Raw genomic sequence first — 21,043 nt, 5'->3', positions numbered from 1 at the left:
TAGTTTACCCTAGCATAATTCATATTATGTACCTATTTATAGTGAGTACAATTAGTGAATTCTTTGTCTATTTTATAATAATCATATTGTACTTAAACTTAGTTTCCTTTTTAATTTCTTCGTAGGCTTTTTATTAATGTAATAGTATTATATAATGATAATAATAGTAATGATTTTAAATGCTATATCATCCTATCAACAAAAGTAAAGTAAAAATATGTTCAGTACATACCACAATCTCATTCTTTTGAAATATAATTCAATATATAAAATCAAGGATATTAGTGACAGATGCCAAGTATGAACAATATTATAAAGAAACACTGCTAATACATTTATGGGTGGAGAGTATATTATAGGAAGATATAATGTCGGGAAATATATAATGGTAATAAATGTGGAACAAAAAATGAGCGTTCTATTTTCAGGGAAATTGAAAATTTTCGTTTCTCTCATTTCATGTAATAGTGGTAAACAATATGCTAAAAAAATATTGTTATTATCTGTTCGTGTTTACACGTACATTCAATCTTGACACTTGGCAGTTAATATGTTTCGAAATAATATATTATTATAGTCATTAGTTTCCCGCGCTGGTATTCAAGCATTCAGCACCATTATGCTCTTCGACAGTGTTAACTCGTAACGCGGCCATATTTGTTGAATTTCGTGCAATTAGCCTTAAATGCCTGTATGCAAACTTTCATGGTAATAAACGCAATAAGTTACATTTTGCACTTGTTATAAGCGGTGAAAATAACGTGTGACATAGAGAATCAGGGCCAAATCTCTATGGGCCCTCGCCGTCAGTCTTGTAATTCTTGAGGGTTTCTGTGTATATCCAGTTCAAACAGGCCGGCATAATTGTGTCGACTGGCGAGAGGTATTACCTCGTCAGTCGACATTTTTTTTATTGCTTTTGAATGACGAGATGAGCTTACCGTTCGTCTAATGGTAAGCGATAAGACCGCCCATAAACGATAAAAACATCATTCAACACCTTGGATTACAAAATAATGTTTGGTATTCCACTGCGTTCGCCATCCTGAGACATGGATGTTAAGTCCAGTAGTTCAGTTAGTTCCATTATGTCCAGTAGTTACACTGACATTCTACACGCACTCCACACCGCTTACCATTAAATGCAGAGAGGTTACTTTGAAGTGCCCGTATAAAAAATAGTGGTAGATTCAGACTGTATCCAGTTTAATTTACAACATGAGTGATCCTGTCGCCCGTTGTAGTACAGTACCACTATCGCACATTTTGATCCTCGCAATATTACCACTCAACTGATATTTTCCCGCGGAATCCATCTTCCTTTTGAGTGGTACTTCACAAACCGATGCAAACCGACAGCTTTAATACCTTTGGTGCGGTTATTGAAATTAGGGGAGGTTCACCCGCTTTCAAATTATTTTTAAGATTTTAGCAAATATATCATAACAAATAGTATAATGGAATATAGTATTTTGGAATCGTAACTAAGTTCTAATAAGTAAAGATGCCTTCCTATGAAGCATTTATAATATTTTGATTACAAAAGTTTAACACAGCAATAGCGTTTAATTTTTAATGAATACATATTTTAACGTCGGCAATTAATATTTTAAAATAATATTCATGCTATTATAATTTCATGTACTGATGATATATTATAATTTGATGTACTATTATTTTTAATGTAAATCATGGTAAGTAATATTTCGATGTTTACATTTCATAATAATTTGATAAAAAAAATATCTATGCCAAAGATTACAAGTTACATACACAGGCCACAAAAAAAAATATGTGTTATGTATACCACAGTGATAAGTAAAATCAAAACAAAACAAACGCTAACAATATAAACATGCTATAAATCCTTTTCTATTTTTACCATGATACTAATCAATATGGAAAGCTTTTAGGGTCCCTCCGTATATCGCAGCGAACTAATTCAATAACCAACCCGCCCCTGAAAACATTTCGACTATTATACGTCAGGAGTTGTTTGCGTCGACAAAATGTTAATAGAGTTATTAAATTTAGCGTTAATTTATTCAATTTCGGTGGGTTTGCTGAGCAAGACAATGGCAGGCAGGGGCGGGGCTTCGGGTTCGCCCGCCTACCTCACCTGCCATCTCATTAACATATATGTACATATATTTATTAGGTCTATGTATCATTTTCATTGTACGATGCAAATCGAGGAAATTAAACGACGGCTCAAGGGTTGCGTTGTATTAAAAGGCTATCTGATTTCCATTTTAATCCGCTTAATGTGACGGCTGTTAGGATTATGAAAATGTTTTGCAAATAGGTAGATAGATGATCAGAATATTTCAGTTACTTCATAATATTATTATTGTAAAGAAAGTTATAATTAGTGAAATGAAATTGAAATACTTTTACAAAAATATGTTTAATGTGATCTTTAAGATGGAATTAAAATTAATATTACAAAATAATTTAATTTAAATATAATGATCAGTAATTTGAACTCTTATGATTTCCACCTTCAAGTGGCTTTTGGCTTGCCATTCACCCTTTTTTATTGAACGTAATGAGAATAATTTTTTTTGAGCATACATTTTCCCGTCATAAAAAACGTTTGTAAGTTGCAAAGAGTACTAAAGGACCAATAAAAATTTTGGGATAAATGGCGATAAATACTCCGTGATTTTATAGTCTAATTTAAAAAAGTTTAAGAAAATACCAATGTAATAAAATAAAAATATTTTTTTATAAACATTGAAATCAATGTTCACGAATAATTTATCTCACGTAGTACTACGATTACTACGATCGATGCCATTCATACCTATGAATAATTGTCGCGACGTTACTATAATTATCCAACTCGAACGAGTGAAAAATAATATTATTAAAAACTATGTTTTAAATTATCAACAGTAAAATTAATACACTATTTTATGGTCCTAAAAATTGTTCTAAGTAACCATATTTTAGTTCCAAAGCGACTATAAAATCACGGTGTATAATAATATCACCCATATATTATATACTTGCCCACTGCTGAGCACGGGCCTCCTTTACTACTGAGAGGGATTAGGCCTTAGTCCACCACGCTGGCCTAGTGCGGATTGGTAGACTTCACACTCCTTCGAAATTCTTATAAAGAACTTCTCAGATGTGCAGGTTTACTCATGATATTTTCCTTCACCGTTAAAGCGAACGATAAATTCACAAAGAATACACACATGATTTTAGAAAAGTCAGAGGTGTGTGCCCTTGGGATTTGAACCTGCGGACATTCGTCTTGGCAGTCCGTTCCACACCGAACTAGGCTATCGCCGCTTGTATGTTATATTAAAATTATTACTTTCACCTACTAGTTTTTTCTGTATGTATCTAATACCTTATTTAAATATTATGATAAAATTTTCTTTCTAGTTATAATAAATATAAAGATCTTCAGGTATTCATAGTGTTAAATATCAAGCCGCGCAATGACATCTCAAACTATAACATGACGTGTCTCTTTTTTTCTGGCTTTTATTACCGCAGTATCAGATCTTAATTAACCTAAATTTTTGTGGCCCAAATAAGAGTTTTTTTCTTGATTCAAAGATACACAGAGATCCAATTATCTGGCATTCGGGTTCCAAGTCATCAGCAATACTTCCCCGTAATCCTTCAACGGGTGGATTTTCTCGTGTCTTGTTTATACGTTAATTTATTAATTCAGATTGAATGTTTCTTTAATGTTGAATAATATCGTTCTCTGAATCCTGTTAGTCTACTAGTATGCGGTAGTTGATCTTAAGTTTCTTTAATGTATATAGCTGTTATGGCACATATTCGAAAATAAAACTTGATCTCAAAATAAGTGTATTAAACGTACACATATTAGTAAATGTATGTTCAAATAGTTTATAAACAAAATAATCGCTATATCTCTAATAGTCTTTAAATCATTAGAAGAAGAAACACTAAAATCGGCGAGTTGTTGTTCTTGCACTAACAACATGAAAAAAGAATCTCGGGCCGTAAATATGGTTTCAGGCTGAGTCGTTTTGTTCTAACGTAGTTTATGAATATTTTACTACAAAACATCGAAGTCAAAAAAACATTTTATATTGATGAAGATTTTACCCATGCCTTGAATTAAAAATATCATTTCTTTTAAACTATGGTGTTTTTTTGCAGAAGCTCTATTAAAATGATATGCGTCAATTTGAATTAGAACACCGCATATTTATTCATGATATTGAACATGGCACATATTTTATAAAAATGGGTGTTTCTTATTGGTTTCAGATGTTATTCTTTTTGTAACACCTAAATGACATTATAAATAATAATATTATAAACTAAATCATATGATATGTCATCGTTTAACAAATTGAATAGTCGAATGAAACATTTAGCAATTAAGCCTCAAGAGTAGTTAATGTTTTATAAAATTGACACTAAGAAAAGTAAAACCGTTTGTAACGGCATTCGTTCAAATCATAATATATTATGTAGAAGATATTCAACGCACAGATATGATATTTGTCTATAATCCTGGGTGCTTTACACTCCGTGTTTCCAGTTCTTAAAGTACTGAAAAGATTCCGCACGTGATTTTGTTCGTATCCCGTCGGCGTAGCAACATTTTGAGAGACTTGGTTAAAAGGTGCCTAGCATGGCATCATCTTTTCCGGCTGGCTAATCATTATGAATATGGTCGCCTGATAGTTTGCCAAGCTGATAATGTTTGCTTGAAGTTAGAAGAATAGAGTTTTTTGGCTTTGTAATCAATGTAAAAATCAACATGATAAAGTATCAGAATTTGTTATAAATTTGACATTTATGAGATTTGGTATATTTATTTAAGATAAGATTGATTGCAATTGTCAGTATTTAAAGTAACGAAGTTATTAGTAAGTAATTTATTTTTTTTAAGTAGGACTTGATAAATGAGGCCAAAAGCTAAAATTTCAAAAATGGAACAAATTACTACTTTTTATAACTCTAAAGTATTGTTAGACAATAATATTTATGTTTTATGAAATTAAAGCGTAATACTTACGAAATATCATTCTTTAATGTGACATATTATACGATGATTTGTTTAAATTCCTTCAAGATTGAAGGGTCAAATTTAGAGCAAAAAGGAAAGAATTTGCTCGAATACAGCTTTCTTAGGTTTCATGAGGGATTGTGTCAAGTAAATTATTAATTCCAACATTATTGCAATTAACAAAATTCAAATTTTTTGCAATAAATTAGAGACAACATTTTTGATATTGTAGGGAAAATTTTAAGAAAATAGATAAAAATAAATTTTTGTTCAAATGGGTGTTTTTCTTGCTGCCAAAATTGCCTGCATTTTATTAAGATAAGTAAAAAAAAAGTATGCCAATACATCCTTTTTTTGACTCATCGCGAATACAATGTGACATGAAATTTAATTTTAATAATTAAAGCGTTTAGAGGTGACGTATATTATTTGGCAGTGGTTTTGAATTTGAATTTAACTTCCAAGTTTATTTCAAATATGCTTTACCAGGTAACTTTTTTAAGCTCCTAACATTCTGATAACTCTTTAACTTATTTAAAAGTGTCGTTGCAGTGTAGTGTCGAACATTGTTATGCGTTAAAAATAGTCTTCAATTTTAAGGGGCAATAGGTACCACAATTTGTTTTAAAACGCCTATTACATATCACGTCATATATAGAAGCCCACTTTTCACAGTATGAAGGTCCCTAGACTATCCAGAAAAATGTGCCTCCAAATCATCTTAGCCATAATGATTTCTTATGTTTACGCGAATATTAGACATTGAAATTAAACAAATTTTCGGTATTAAGTAAGTTAATTTTAATTAACAAGTACTTGGGAGAAAATAAAACACTAATTACCGCGATAGAATCCGAAAATTTGTTTAATTTCATCTTAGCCATCAAACATAAGGCTCTCTTCGAACCAGGTAACATTAATTGTATCTATGTCTGTGCCATCTCAATACTTGGTCCCTTCCACCACCTTTGTTCTAATGCTAGGAGGACTCATCAGTCAAAGGAATATTCGCTAATAATCATCATTCAGGTTCGATGGGGTTAGCAACATTTACTGTGCTATTTGTTGTCAGAAGTAAACACTGTAGGCATTAGGCATATTAATGGATTCCGATGAAATCGTAAAGGCAGACTGAGATAGGTTACTTTTTACGATGGAAAATTCCAAATTGAGACTTTATTCCCATGAATGGATTTTTCATGTCGAGATATGAGCGTAATTTACGCAAGAGTAAGCTAAAATCAAACCCCTGATCCAAATTAAAGTAGCATCGAACAAGATATGACAGGTCATTATGGAGAAAACTGATGCTGAGCAGGCAATGTCAAAATTTTATCGTTTTTAAAGTCACAAACGTGATCACGCTAAGGGGAAGATATACTTATAAATATAATTTTTCAAAGTGACTTTGTTACCAACAGCATTTTGTCGTTTTTGCTATGATTTTTAAAATATATTCGAGTAATTCTTATAAGTTATTTTTGCATTTAAAAAAATATAATGAGTTGCAATACTACTAAAACCAAAAAAGCATAAGACCAAAAATATTACGTGTGATATCTTTATGACATTTAAAATCTTTATTGCAAAAAAAAAATAACAATATTAAAATATCGTTACAATACAACGCGATGCGACGGTGTCTACGATGGTATGTTCCTAATTAATCGAATTTCGTCTTTACATGAAATTGATTTAGAAAACCTATATTTTATGTATTTTCACTCATAAATAAAAGCTTCCAAAAACTGGTTGAATTTAAATACAACGGAATTTTAGAGGTGACATGGATAAGATTTTAAACATGATTTACTTAGATAAATAAATTTCAATTTAAAGTTAATTTTGATTTCTCTATTAATGATTCACATTATACACATTTATGCGGGAACAAAGATTGAAATAATTAAAAGCACCGACCACTTAGATATCTAGGTAATGCTATAAAAACAGTGTATATAAATGAAGCATAAACTTAGCTTGAACTTATTAAAATTATTTAAGAAAACCATACAAATAAAAAAAAACGTATATAAATCATTATAATAGTAATTTAACCCGTACATGCCTACTTCCATTACCAAATACCACCAGAGTAAAAAAATCATTAAAACGCCATATCTTATTGGGGAGTAGTCAATAAATATCGAAGGGTTTAGGGGCACATTTTATTGCTTTGTGAGCGCAAACTGGTTGAGTCGCGTCCCAGAGGAGCGATCGGTCGGCAAACATCGCAATCTGCCACCGGAGGATACGGATTGTACCCACATCGGTGGAATCTTATTTCTATTTATTGTTTGCTTTTCCTCAGTTCATATTTTAAACAGTATCAGCTTTATTTTAGAAACAATGTGCAAATTCTCAATGAAGAGTTTATTTTTCGAAACGTGGTTGATTTATTTATTACTTTAGTCTATTTTAGATATCATTTATTGCTTGTATGAATAAACAATAATTGACATATCCAACTAATAAGGTGATAGACATGTATGAGAAATAGTTGGAGAAGATAGGAAAACAAATAGAGAAAGTTTCTATAGGGAAAGTAGAAACTTTCCCTATTTCTTTTGTGAAATAGTGCATAAATGTTAATTTATTTAGATTTTACGATATATAGCTAGTGTATTTATTAAGCATTCAGTGACTTAATATTTTATTACTCAGGATGACGAGCGTAATATAGTACGATGTAACGATTAGTAACTAAAACTTTGAGATGGTATTACTGTTTAGTGTTTATGAACAGAAATGGCACTTGAAACTAGACCTGATCATCAAGACCACGTCCACCAGAGTAAATAGTAATATGTACTTATTGTATTAAAAATACATTTGCTAATTACAAAATTACTACATATAACACGAAAAGCTGCTAAAGAAAAATATTATGATCTTTAATAAAAAAATATGCTACAAATTGAACTAAATCAAGTTTCAATTCATTATCCTAATGAATCGGAATTGATTCATGTGAGATTAAAAAGCGAGCATGACACGAGAATTTAATAAACTGTCTGCTAGTTATTTTCGGTCGAGTTCACAATTTTCTGTATTAAATCCGGAGCCAGGGTGGGGTTGGTTGCTACGATACCTTTGAAGAGTTAATAAGTCATAAATAGAGAGTTAGACCGAGAGAGAGCGAGCGTTTCAACTCTGTGCTGGAATGAGAGGGAGATAATCCCCAGGTAATGGCGGCGGAAGCAATCGTGTGGAAGAAGGTGCGCTTGGAGAGGTTATGAGGTGTCACCAAATGGTGACTTTTAAGCTTTTAACAGACACGATTGTACATATTTATGTGTTAATAGTTTACTATGTAAAACCTTTACAACTTGTGCCTTGAAGAATTGAGAACACTTGAAGAATTTGTTTTTTAAATATGGTCCAGTAAAATTTTGACATTATTAGTAATATTTGTTTATATTTAAGTTTTATATAAGTTAGCTATTTACAATTATGTATAATAATTTATTGGGTTTTGATGAATGGCAAAAGGCTTTACTCCTATTAAATGGGTTCTACCATAGCTGGAACCACTGCCACTCCTCGACAGAAAAATTGATGATGTATGCTATTTATTTGTTGAAAGAAAGTAGCACCCAGGCGTTAACCACCAAAACCAGCCTAAACATAATAACGAGTGTAATGAATTCCCATACTCTAAGCTATCGGCGCTCTTAAAAGGACTTTTCGCGCAGACATTTTCCTTTGTTCGTAGTCAGGGTGTGTATTGTTTCGAGCGAGTGCCATCTACATGTACCCACACTGTAAAGTGGTAAGCGATGAAAGCCGATAAGAGCTGAGTGCGTTCTATCGGAGTGGTCGATCACCGCTAAGTGCTTGTCCGGGCTTCCCTCCTATGATGTTTAAATATCCACCTTTTAGCTTTCCAATAAATGCTATTAATCAGTGCTTTAATCACTGTTGTAAGATGTGTAATTTACGTTAATAATATGTTAACTTTACATTAATAATATGAGAAGAATAAAGTGCCCAAGTAACACTTACATATATATTCACAGATTTATTTATTATTAATCGTTGCAATCGTAATACACTAGAAACGTAGTATGCATGAAAGTATTTTTTGTTGTATATTTTTCTAGCCTATAATAATAAGAAAAGCAGATGTGTTGATAGCCTCTACTACTCTGCTCATTCACTTCGTATTTATTTGTTAACCCAATAAATAAAGGAAAATTACTTAGCTCCATTAAAAAACCCGCAAACTTAAAATTTGTATAAAATCCTGATTTAATGGTAGAAATAATGTTTTGTTTCCCAAATGTTGGATTTTGTTTTGGTTTTTTCTACCAAGTTAATTAAATTATTTATCATTACTAATTACATTTATTCTTATGATTGCGAAATTTCTATAAAGTAATATTACTTATAATTTATTTTAATCGCTCAATGGGTTGCCTGGTGAGATAGTTTATTGAAGTAAAATTTGGGTTCTTTTCTTAATACCCTACAATAAAGAAATGATTTAATGAAGCAAGTTAGTTCAACTTCGTTGGACTTTTCTGCGATAAAGGCATTTTCAGTGTAAATAATATATAATAATTTCATACATTTTCCTCTTGTTCTGTTGATAATTATTTGTTTTCAGTCAGTATATTTTCATCCGCCATTCATATTCATTAGCTTTTATCTCATTTCCACAACTTTTCCAATTAGATTTTCCTGGCATCTTTTTTCGGTTTCTCGCTCCCCAGACCCACTTCTATATTTACTATTCTTCTTGTAAAGTGCGTCTTATCTCTACATCTTACATGCTCATTGCTTATTCCAAGCTAGCCGCTAGACTGCAGTTTCACAATGACTGGTGAAACTTTTAAACTTGCCCCAATATTACATCGATTCCTCACTCTGTCTATCCCCATAAATATAGCCCCCTTAATATTCACATTTCCACAGTACAGAATTGTCATTTGTCAGAATCGAGTTCGTGCAATATAGATTAATTTTCCTGCCAATTAACATCTAAATATTATCATTTTTGACTCATTTATATTGGTTTTGCGTAGGTATCATTCTTTTATGTGTAACAGTAAATATTATTTTTTACTGTTCACTGGTTTGCTATTTATATACTCATCTCAAATAATTGGAATCAATAAGGATAAAATGAATTTAGTACATAACTTTGTATACCGTTATTCGCAAAGTATTATTTTTATATGTTTTATAAATGTACTAAATATAGAATCTATAGGGGAAAAGTGCATTTTCCGAACGAGGCACGTCAAAAAGTTGAAACGGTCTGATGGGCAAATATTCAGATCCAAACGCGATACTCAGCGACCGTAGCAATATGAATCACGACTCGGAGCTACGAAGACACCACCTTCGAGCTTCATATTTTATCGTATTTTGTATAGTACAAGTTATATTTCCCAAGCTCTGTTGAAAAATTAAAACTCAAATTGAAAATAAGTATGACATAGATTAATGTTTTTTCTAAATGATTTACTTTTTATAAATGTAGAATCGGGCAAATTTATTTGTGTACTATCTTTGTGAACATCCACGTAATTAACAAATATAGGAACGAAATGAACACAGTCCAATTTATTATAGTTATTAGTTTATATAAAATAAAATTAATCAGGCGGGTAAAAACATGAATCGATACTTCACTGAGTTATATTTCTATTGAATTGTAAAAATATTGTATCTAAGATTTAAAATCAAATTAAAATTATAATACCGTCAACAAATTATACATCATAAAGTAGGGCATTGTTACATCATAAATAATATTATTTAATTTTGTGCTATAGATATACTAAATTAATTAATCATTACATTTTGCCCCGCATCCATTCTTATTCTTACGCACTTGATAGGTAGATGAAATCCGGCACGCTCGTTGGACCGGGGAAACTTCATTTGCGAGTTCCTCTGGCCGTGAAATGAACCCGGCCCGTTATTGCGCCGATATTATATCCGTATCACCAAACGCAACGGCGCCTTTAACTTAAATGCTGATCGAGCAATTGTTTTGACTTCGCGTTTGAAAATGGAAGACTGTGGGGTTGGTGACGATTATGTTTTAATTGATTTTAGATGTGATGTGTATGTAATAGATATCAAACACGAAAACATATGTTTTATCGTATTTACTAATATGTATAATTGTTAAGAGATGTGACAAACATTCAATGTCTTATTTAAAGGATTTGCTATCACTGTACAATGATAGCTGCAATTTTTAAATTTTAACATCAAAATGATGCATCAATAAATATGTTAAGGAACGCTGGACACACAAGATTTAAAAATGCGAATTATAGTTTATTGACTTCACTTTTTCCAACCCCATTTCTGCTTCATGCTGGCGGATCTTTAAAAATCAATGTAGTTCTACAGATGATATTTAACATCACGTCACAATAAAAAGTTTATGTTTCAATTGATTTTAGTATTTACATTTTACCATACGTAGGCAATTATGTTATTAAGGTTACTATTCTAATCTTTGTTGTCAAACTTACTATTCTGTACTGGGTAATTAGTAATATCAATGGGAACATATAAATGTATCTAATCTAAGTACAATCAGGAACCGCTGAATAAATTTGTAAAACATTTAATATAATGATAGATTAGATTTTTATATTTACATTTAGCTTTCCTTATTTAACACATGCCAACTAGTTGGCCCTTATAGGTTATTTTATCTTAAAAAATCGCATAGTCGAACTTTTATTTAACAAATTTTCACACGGGTTTAGACACGGGGAAAACTTAGTATGATAAAAAATTAAGGTACAAGTACTGATATCTGCACGAAAGTATTTTTATTTAAGAGCTGTCGAGTTGTTTCATAGAGAAATATCCTTTATCCGCGTTCCGTGCAAATTCATTTGGAAACATTGATTGTGTATTTACGAGAGGTACATATTTTTGGATCAACTGAAATTTTCTGAAAACTGGAAAACCCCGCCCCTTTACAGTACAGGCTGCGATTGGTCGAACTGTATCTACGTCTGTAAACGTAGCGACCAATGAGTAGCGGGGCTACGCGCAGACGTAGCGCTACGAGCACCGCGGCGCGGGGCGCTACACGATCGACAGACGCACCGTAGGAGCTGCTACGCCAGGGATCTGAAAAAATGTAAGTGTTCCTTTATATTTTAATTTGTTTTGTGTTAAATATTGTAAAAAATTGTTCAAAATTGTGAGTAATAGCTTTATAGTTATGAATTTTACATGTACTCATACATTGATATGTATAGTTACATACATATTGTAATACAGTACCTATATGTCACGAAGCCTAATGGTTACGTAACCTTATGTGACTTGTTATAATGTGTAAACAGTTATCAAATTTTATTTAGTTAATTCAGATATTCAAACATTTATTCATATAAAAATTCTTAAAAATATTCCAGACTGTAATTTTCAATCTATTTTAGCCTCTAGTTCACGAAACTGTCAAGCAAATTTTCACAATTGAATATAATGTCGATACACATCATAATATTAGTGAATTCTTTATCGTTTATAAAAATAATAAATACAGTAAATTATTAGAATTTCTGTATATTTCGATTTTAAAAATAAACTTTTAGAAATCTAATTTGGATTATAATAAAACATTGATTTGCATTAATTAAAATCTTTTGTATGCTAATTTTAAATTCTAAGAAAAAAATACCAAAAAGGCCTTTCTTTTTATTAATATTCAGTGCTAGTTAATTAGAAATATAAACCACAAAACTCTATCAAAAGATGATGTTTTAAGCTCATTTTTAGTGAATTTATCTGTCGCGTCGTCGGTATAGTCATGCGTCATCACTCCAAAACCAGGGTATAATAATATCATAATATCTCACTTCCCGAGTCCTGATTAATAGTTTAATAATTTTGTGTATTTAAGTCATTTAAAAAAATACGCTTTGCCGTAACTTAATGTCAATAGCGCTCAGCTGAGAATCAGAAGAAAGAAAATTTGCTTTCCGTGTTTAAATATTGTGATCTTACTTTGGTTTTGATTGATCGTTGATTCAGCTTTACATTTCTAAAGGATAATTAAATAGATAAGTCAACCATGGGCGTTTGGAAATAGAAATTAAATTATATTAAACTTAATTTCACAAATATTTGAATGTAAAGAATATACTACTTTACTTATTTTTGTGGTATTTTATGACATTATGCAGTCAGCTGCTGTTCTAACAACGCGAACCTAACTTTGTCTACTTCTGGCGCTATAAAGTGTGCAAGTATCACTGTGTTCTCGAGCATGATGCTTTCAGTCAGTAACGACCAACCTTAACTAATGCGAGGTGCGACGGCAAATCATTGTAAGGCTATATTATCCGATTACCAAAGTAACCGTGAGGCCTTCCGAAGCTTGAGGCCTTAGTTTCCCACTGCGGTCAACAATGTATGCAGTTTATAAAGGTTTTTTATTTTACAGGTACCGCGTATGAGTGACCTTTAATGTGGAATATCGAGCAGCCGCAATGCAGGGGTTCCAGGCCGCTAAAGAGAAGGCGTCAGGCCTCTTCGCTAACAAACCCCTTTTATTCAAGTAAGTGGAATTTTTAAGGGTATAACATTTTACGAATTTCATCGTGATATTTTTAAATTATTTTTTATGTTTTAAAGGTTTTTCAGTCCTCACCGGACCGGCTAACATTATTATATTCAAATAAATTCTAGGTGATCAAAACTATTTTCAGAATATAAACAGATATTTAAAATAAAATTGTTTCAGAAATTACGTTTACTCTTACAGAAATATATTATGTAGAATACAACAACGCTAATGTTTAACTACTTAGGTAAGGTAGATTTTTTCGTTAGGTTTTAATTTCCCATAATATTTTAGCGGCTATCATACAGTTGAGCATAGGTTTCATTACGTAGATAATACCGACGGATTGAGGAAGACGAATAAACTACGCAGACCTTTGGTAGTGATGCACACTTGGAAAACTATAGGATGTAAAGCTCCTATCAGAATTTGAGAAGATAAAAAAATTTATAAAAATATTTTATCAAGATGATGACAAATAGAAGATAAACTTATTCAAGATCAGAAAAATTATGTTATAAACAACATTATAAACACAGTGAAAGGGATAATATGATGACATACTTGTATGTTGGCTAACAATTTACTTAAGTTAATTATGATTTAGTTTCAAAAAGACATCACATTTACGTAGCTTTATAATACATGTCGTATTAATGGAAGGTAGCAGATTAAAACCTTTTTGGTGCCTGCATCACGCTAGTTCCTGAACTGATTACATGGAATTATAATGACGTGATGTAGTGATTACGTTATAATTTAATAATAGTAGGAATTCGTTTCTAAGTAATAGACTTGTTTTACCGTAATCTGTCCAAGTCTTCAGATGAACTGTAGTTTGCATGCATTGCGGTTTGGAAATTGTAGCCTGGCCAGTACGGTCATTTTTATTGTGAGATAAACTTAATATTTTTCAGTGATTACATTTTGAGCCCAATGAGTGTTATGTCGTAATAATTTAACGAACATTTAAGCAAATACAAAAATGAAATTAAAAGCTGTTGTTTAACAATCTTTATAACTCGTGTCTCCAAGTTATTTTTCCTAAAATTAATTAATGTGAAGACCCGAAACCGAAATTTTTTAAATTTTATATATAGTTTAATAATTAACTCATAAGAGAAGTGCATTTCAGCGTCATGCTTACTGAATTAAGTTCTGGGTTTTTATGCTAGTTTGTGTGCAGCGAATGCTCTTACCAATAGGCGAACGACTTGTTTGTCAGTCATTTTGTTGTATATTCCAAAGCATAATGATTTTATGTCAAGTTTAATTTGATGTGCTCAGTAAGAACATGACGTAAATCTGTAACTTAATTTTTATTGTGTTCTACTGGGAAACGTGCCAAGTCTGGAGACGTCAAGCTACAAATTTATTACCAGTGACATACTTACAACTTAAAGAGGTTAATGTTACATTTGTTTTGAGAGTACCGGTCTTAGCAGTTGTATAATAAATACATTTACATTACATAATTATTTAAGACGTTATTTATTGTCATACTCGGTTACTGAAGAGCAATCAAAGATTTAATAAAATTTAATGTAAATAACTCGCCTCGCCTCGGTAGCACATGGTGGCCTTTTCTGTCCGAAGTTGAGAATTTGTGCCCGATTTGGCGATAACCTTTTACTCCTTATTACATAATAGGACGAAACGCACATCGTGATAAGTGGTTGCCCTGCTACCTCTGTCTACCCCTTTGGGGATAACGGCGTGGTTAGTGGTTGTAATAAAATTTAAGTAAATAAATGAAAAGGTTAAGAAATGCGACAATGTTTGTATCTAGAAGATCATCGTTAGGCCATAGATAATATTATTCTTATTATTCTGAATGTTAACCCTAAGAATTCCAAAATACAACAAAATGTTAAAATAAAGTACATTTAATTGTCTGACTGCGTCGGTACCATAGTTGTATTACGTGCACAGTACGACACGGCTCCGAAGTCCCGCGTTTGAATCTCGGATTGGGAAGAGAGATATTAGGTTTTTCTGCTCATGTCGGCGACGATGTCCGCCCGGAGTCAGGAATTTGGCCTCAATATTGCGATAGGCTCGCTCCTTATCACATCATAGGATGAACACACATGCAAAAAGTGGATGCCTTGCTGGCACCTCTGCGTAACCCATTGGGGATAAAGTGTGTTTGTTTTTGTTTATTTTACCTTATTAGAGCTAAGAATATAAAAGAACCGTCAAGGATAAAGAATTTTTAAATATTATACCCCCCTTTGGCAAAGATTTAGTCTTATGTGAAATTAAAAACTGATAATTAATAATTATTTAGTAAATATTGATGTTTTTACAAAATTGTACGTGATAATATATATTGTACAACGTAATCAATTATGATTATAATCAATAAAAAAATCTTTAATGACTTTGTACGATCAAAAATAATTCGCAAGTATTTGCATTTTCCTCGAAATTATTTCCGATGAGGGCATCAATAAGGTTTTTAGCCAAATCAATTTCTCGAATATTACGTTTATGAAATTATCCTTAATAGTAATTAATCGTAATCAAATATGAATAACTTCTTCGCCCGAAATAAATCTTAGAATAATACGTTTTTAATTTACCGTTCAAACCTTTCCTCACATAAGTTTAATCAAAATACATTTATTAAATTTAACAGTTCATAAAATTATCCTATTAAAAATATGAAATACCAGGAATCCCCGAAACAAAAAGTAGAAGTTGACTCGACAACGCAGGAATTGAAGCAATTTAGATGGAAACTGCGAGTCGATCGTTGATAATATTGACAGGGGATAATACGTGTTGCAATAGAAATAAAATAAGAGCGGGGATACCAAACTAGTCTAACGAGCACCGTGAAATGTAGGGTTAATACTAGATAATCATATGGCTAATATATTTAATATTGATGTATGTATGTATTTATATTGTATATATATATATAATAAATCGGCAGAACCCGGTGTGCTTGAACATTGAAAGAGTAATAAAAAGACAAAGGGGTGACTAAAGCAGAATATTAGAGTACAAATCAGAGATTTTATAATTATTTTCCGTGTTTTTCTATTTGTTTGTCAGCGCATATCTTCAAAACTACTGATTTTTTTTTATGTAATTTTCATAGGTGGGCGAAGTATAATTGGTAGCAAAATGTTGGGTTTGTTTGAAAAAAACTTGATATCGAAAAAAGTAATATTATTACTACGAGAGTAGATTTATATAAGTTCACGTACAGTTGCGGGCACAGGTAATGTGTACCTACTAATGTTAGAGAATCATGGTAGGACACGAAGTCAATATATAAATTAAAAATATATTTTCCATATTTTGAGTTGAATTCGCGTTCTGATAAGGTTTTGCAATAAATTATATCTAAGTTGTATTATATTTATTTGAAAAGGATCCGCTAGCCACAGCAAATTCTAATGCCTTTTTATTGTTACAGTAAACATATTTTTAAAGAAATAAAAAGTAATGAGCGTAATATTATTTTCTATATACGTTTTTTTAAATATTTGTAGTTATTAATAATAATAAATAAATAATAAGATTATTGCGTGGCAGCCCTGCAGTCGGCTGCTCAGCACTGATAACAAACAGACATCATCCGGATTTGTGTCGTCATGCGCACCGTCTTCTCAAATGTGCGCTCGATACGTTACCATCGGATTTGTCTACAAATTCAGCCGCTTGTCTTAAGTTTTTGTATTGTTAGGAAAATTATATATTATGTTGTGTATTTGTAATAGTTTATTTGTTCGTTTGGAAATTTGCAAATTCTTAATACATTGGATATCCTTAATAACTGCAAATCCTTGGTAAATTGTTTATTGAAGATGACCGACATTTTGTTAATTACAGAGAGAAAATAAAAAAAATGTCTGAACCAAATGCCTAGCATATTAATTACTCATTTTTAAATCTCATTGTCAAATTGTATTAAAAAAAAATGGGACGATGGGACGCAGTGTCGTAATAAATTAGAATTTATAAAAAACGTTTACCCTAATTTTGAGAAAGATATCTGAGTCATTTTGATACGTATTTGGTAATAGTTTTATTTATCAGGAAATAGATCATATTTTGATAATAATCAATGTGCACGGAATGATCATAAAAATGTAAACTTCACGGAAATTCAATAATGTGCATTATTATAAAAGATTTTCCATAAATTTTAAAGTTTTAAATTGTAACCTATTTATATCTTATCCAAGACATATTGTTTGGACATTATGATAACATTTACAATATAAAAACATACGAATATATTCGTATAATTTATATATTCCTTTATAGCTTTTGTAGGTATTCAAATATACCAAAATAATTCCGCGTATAAAAACAAATTGATACCTGTCTACTTATAACCTGTTACGAGCTACCCTTAAGGTTTAAAGCTCATAAATTGCGTAGCGAGCGCAGCGGAAGGGTAGCCAGTTCATTATTTAGTCCGTTTAAATCACTAAGTCCTTAAAAGACATTAGCAGGCTTTGTACCGTTATCGCAGTACACAAAAGAGATTTGGAATGAGCTTATAGGGGGAGTATCCTGTCACTTATTACTCATAATGTTTAGCTTAATGCAGCCGAGAACTTTATCGTTGATATGCATGACAATTAAATTAAACACGAATCCGTTTTAGCTAATTTATTGTCTTATTTTAATGCGAAGCGTTTTTAAAATGTTGATAGGAATACCTTTAAAATTAAAATAATTCTTTTTATATTGGTACGATAACACCTTTAATGTTATATCTGCTTGGATAGCTATCACAGTACATAATGTGATGTAAAACCGGTTTTAGTATCCCGTTCAATGAATAGTTTTGCAGGCTGTAATCGTCGAGCCGTGAAACGAGTCCCACTCGTAGAGTTAAACTTTTTACCGGACTTTATGTAGTTAATAGGAGCTATATGTATTATGTACACCAAAACCTCTTAGATGTCAAAATTATCCTAAGAATAGGTTTCTATTTTTGCTTTTATGACTTCCATCTTACAACAATCATTCCTGCTAACTGATGACTTAACGTGCTCTCTATAGATTTGAGATTTTAAGTTTTTTGTTGACTTAAGGTTATAACTACATCCTATCTACGCGTCATGTTGGTTAGTCTGTACTATTAAATAAGAGTTTTCTAGTAAACAAAGGCCGTGGCATAATTAAATTTATCATTATTATTTGGCCTTACTTCTGATCAAATTGGTAAGGTGGCTTTAATTTTCATACGAAAATGTTTTCCATCTGTAATATTTTTCGAATCAACATTATCATGCTCCGGTCCAGACGACATATTATATTTAAAGCACTCACGCTAATTGTTTCCGCCATTTGAATATTGCCGACGACAATTACTGGATTGGTCCATCGCCGCTGGTACAACGGGACCCTAAATTAATTGCTCCCTGCTCACTTTGTTTTATTTTGTTCTAAGTGATATTGAAAATGGGACTGCCGCCTTTTAATTGTTATTTTTAATGTCTTTTAAAGTAAATTTCAATGCATTGGGAAATGGATAATAGGGTTTTCTGATGTTTTTTTCTTTTAATAAAATTTTCCTGTTTAATTTTGGTGTAGCATGAAGTATGTCAAATTATAGTTATTTGCAATTTATTATACTAATTTTATGACATTAATGCTGTTAAAAGCATTACAAGGCACCACAACTACAATAGTTTTAATTTATAAACTAGCAAACTAAATTATCGAATTCACATTTTCATTTAGATTTACAAATTATACATGAATATTATAGATCTTGAACATCATTAACCCCCATGCAACGACAGTAACTTTAATTAGCTTGATAATATTTTAAATAATAAATTTATGTTGTAAGATTTCAAATGATAACATAATTAACAAACTTTATTAATATTCATTAGTATCATTGAAATTTCTCAGGTAAAGCCGCGAGCTATGTCAGTAACTAATTGGCTGTCCGTCGGCGACGGGACCACAAAAGCTACCGGTTGCTCATTAAAATTTAATCCTCAAGCCCTGAGGCAAATGTTTGACAACTAATTTGCTTGTGCAATATAACACCCAGATAGGAGCCTTCATATTACGTCATGGGTTTACAAATTCCGATATTTAATGACAGTACGATTTTAGAAAGCTGACGGATTTTTTATTGTAAAGATGAGTCGTGCATAAAATAATAAAAAAAATCCGAAATTCGTTGAAAATATATCTAATGATTTATAAACTATCCCTACATACTGAAGGTTTACATTGACATCGTGACATTTTTACCAATACAATGCAGGCATGCGGTAAAACTTACGAGATGAATACTTTAAGTTTTTTATGCCATTATATATTTTGAAATCCTTAGGAGAGGTCTATGTTTAGCAGTTACCTCATGTGGTCGATAACGATAAAAGAACATACTTGAATGTAGCTCGTCGAGAGCTACGCGCCACTACTGCCTATAAACAGACTGGCTACCTAGAAACACACAGAAATAATCTACATGACACTAGATTGTATTCGTCATCTAGGAATATTCGATTTTAGCCTCTGAATTCCCAATCCCTATGACGACTAAATATTTACAATGATATTTGCACACTGCATATTGCATAAAAAGAAAATGGTGGTGATATTGACTCAACGGACTTGCGCTAACATCATAGGCCTATCTAAGGGGGGTTGTTTCGTCTCTGCCAGACCAAAAATTGTTTGGTGCCCACCTAAAGAATATTAGTTTATTTTTAAAACGCCTAAAATTATCATCTGCATCTGATCAATTATCGGGGTGATAATACTGCTGCACTTAATATATCTGAAAATATATTAAATACACACGTATTATTGATTTTTTTTAAGTAGGCCAGCTTCACACTACTATATTTTATGTGCTTTATCCATACAAGTAAGATTTTGATAAGAACAACACAAATTCAATAAATTATTAGTATCGAGAGAAAATTAAGTCCATAACGACCTAAGATTCACCAAATTAGTAACCACCATTGAGGATGACCTACATAAATACTTGAATCAACGAATTTTTGGCCTAAATAGATATGCAGATATAGTGTCATCTGTTGAGATCAATAGATCCGGTGCCGCCGTGTCTGTCCGTCGGGACAGCGCGGCGCCCGCCGACGGCTCGCCGCGGCGCCGAGGGGACGCCATCTCATAAATCCCACAGTCGCAACCGTTGCCACTATGAGTTATATCCATTTTTTATTTGTTGACAGTCACTATTAATTAACTGCTTAAAATAATAATAATTGTTTTTATTGATTTCGCGGAATACGCTTTGTTTTTCATAAACAAGCTGGATAAAGTTTTCGTAGAAATAAGCAATAGGGGGATTAATGGATTAGGCTTGAACGAACCTATTTCATTTTATCGACACAACTTTTCATAACTTGAAGAACTTACTTGAGTAAACGTCCTTGTTATGTTTATAGAAGATGTATATTAATACTACGTCCTTTCATTACGAGATCTAAATTGTTATAATGAGAATCCTCTTT

General features: G+C 31.7%; 1 protein-coding gene across 1 annotated transcript in view; it reads left to right on the top strand.

Annotated features, from left to right (window-relative positions):
* Window positions 1-12,010: 12,010 nt before the first annotated feature.
* The window catches only part of LOC115446673 (vesicular glutamate transporter 1), a 44,571-nt gene continuing 35,538 nt past the window's right edge, over window positions 12,011-21,043 (top strand). Inside the window, exons 1-2 of the mRNA XM_030173434.2 lie at window positions 12,011-12,134; window positions 13,446-13,559. Coding sequence (XP_030029294.1) covers window positions 13,492-13,559 — 68 coding nt within the window. The 5' untranslated portion in view covers window positions 12,011-12,134; window positions 13,446-13,491. The remainder of the gene's footprint in view (window positions 12,135-13,445; window positions 13,560-21,043) is intronic.

Source organism: Manduca sexta, chromosome 24 (assembly GCF_014839805.1).
Source record: "Manduca sexta isolate Smith_Timp_Sample1 chromosome 24, JHU_Msex_v1.0, whole genome shotgun sequence".
In the NCBI taxonomy this organism is placed as follows: Eukaryota; Metazoa; Arthropoda; class Insecta; order Lepidoptera; family Sphingidae; genus Manduca; species Manduca sexta.
Note: the sequence above shows the minus strand (reverse complement) of the source record. Positions and strands in the feature narration are given on the sequence as shown.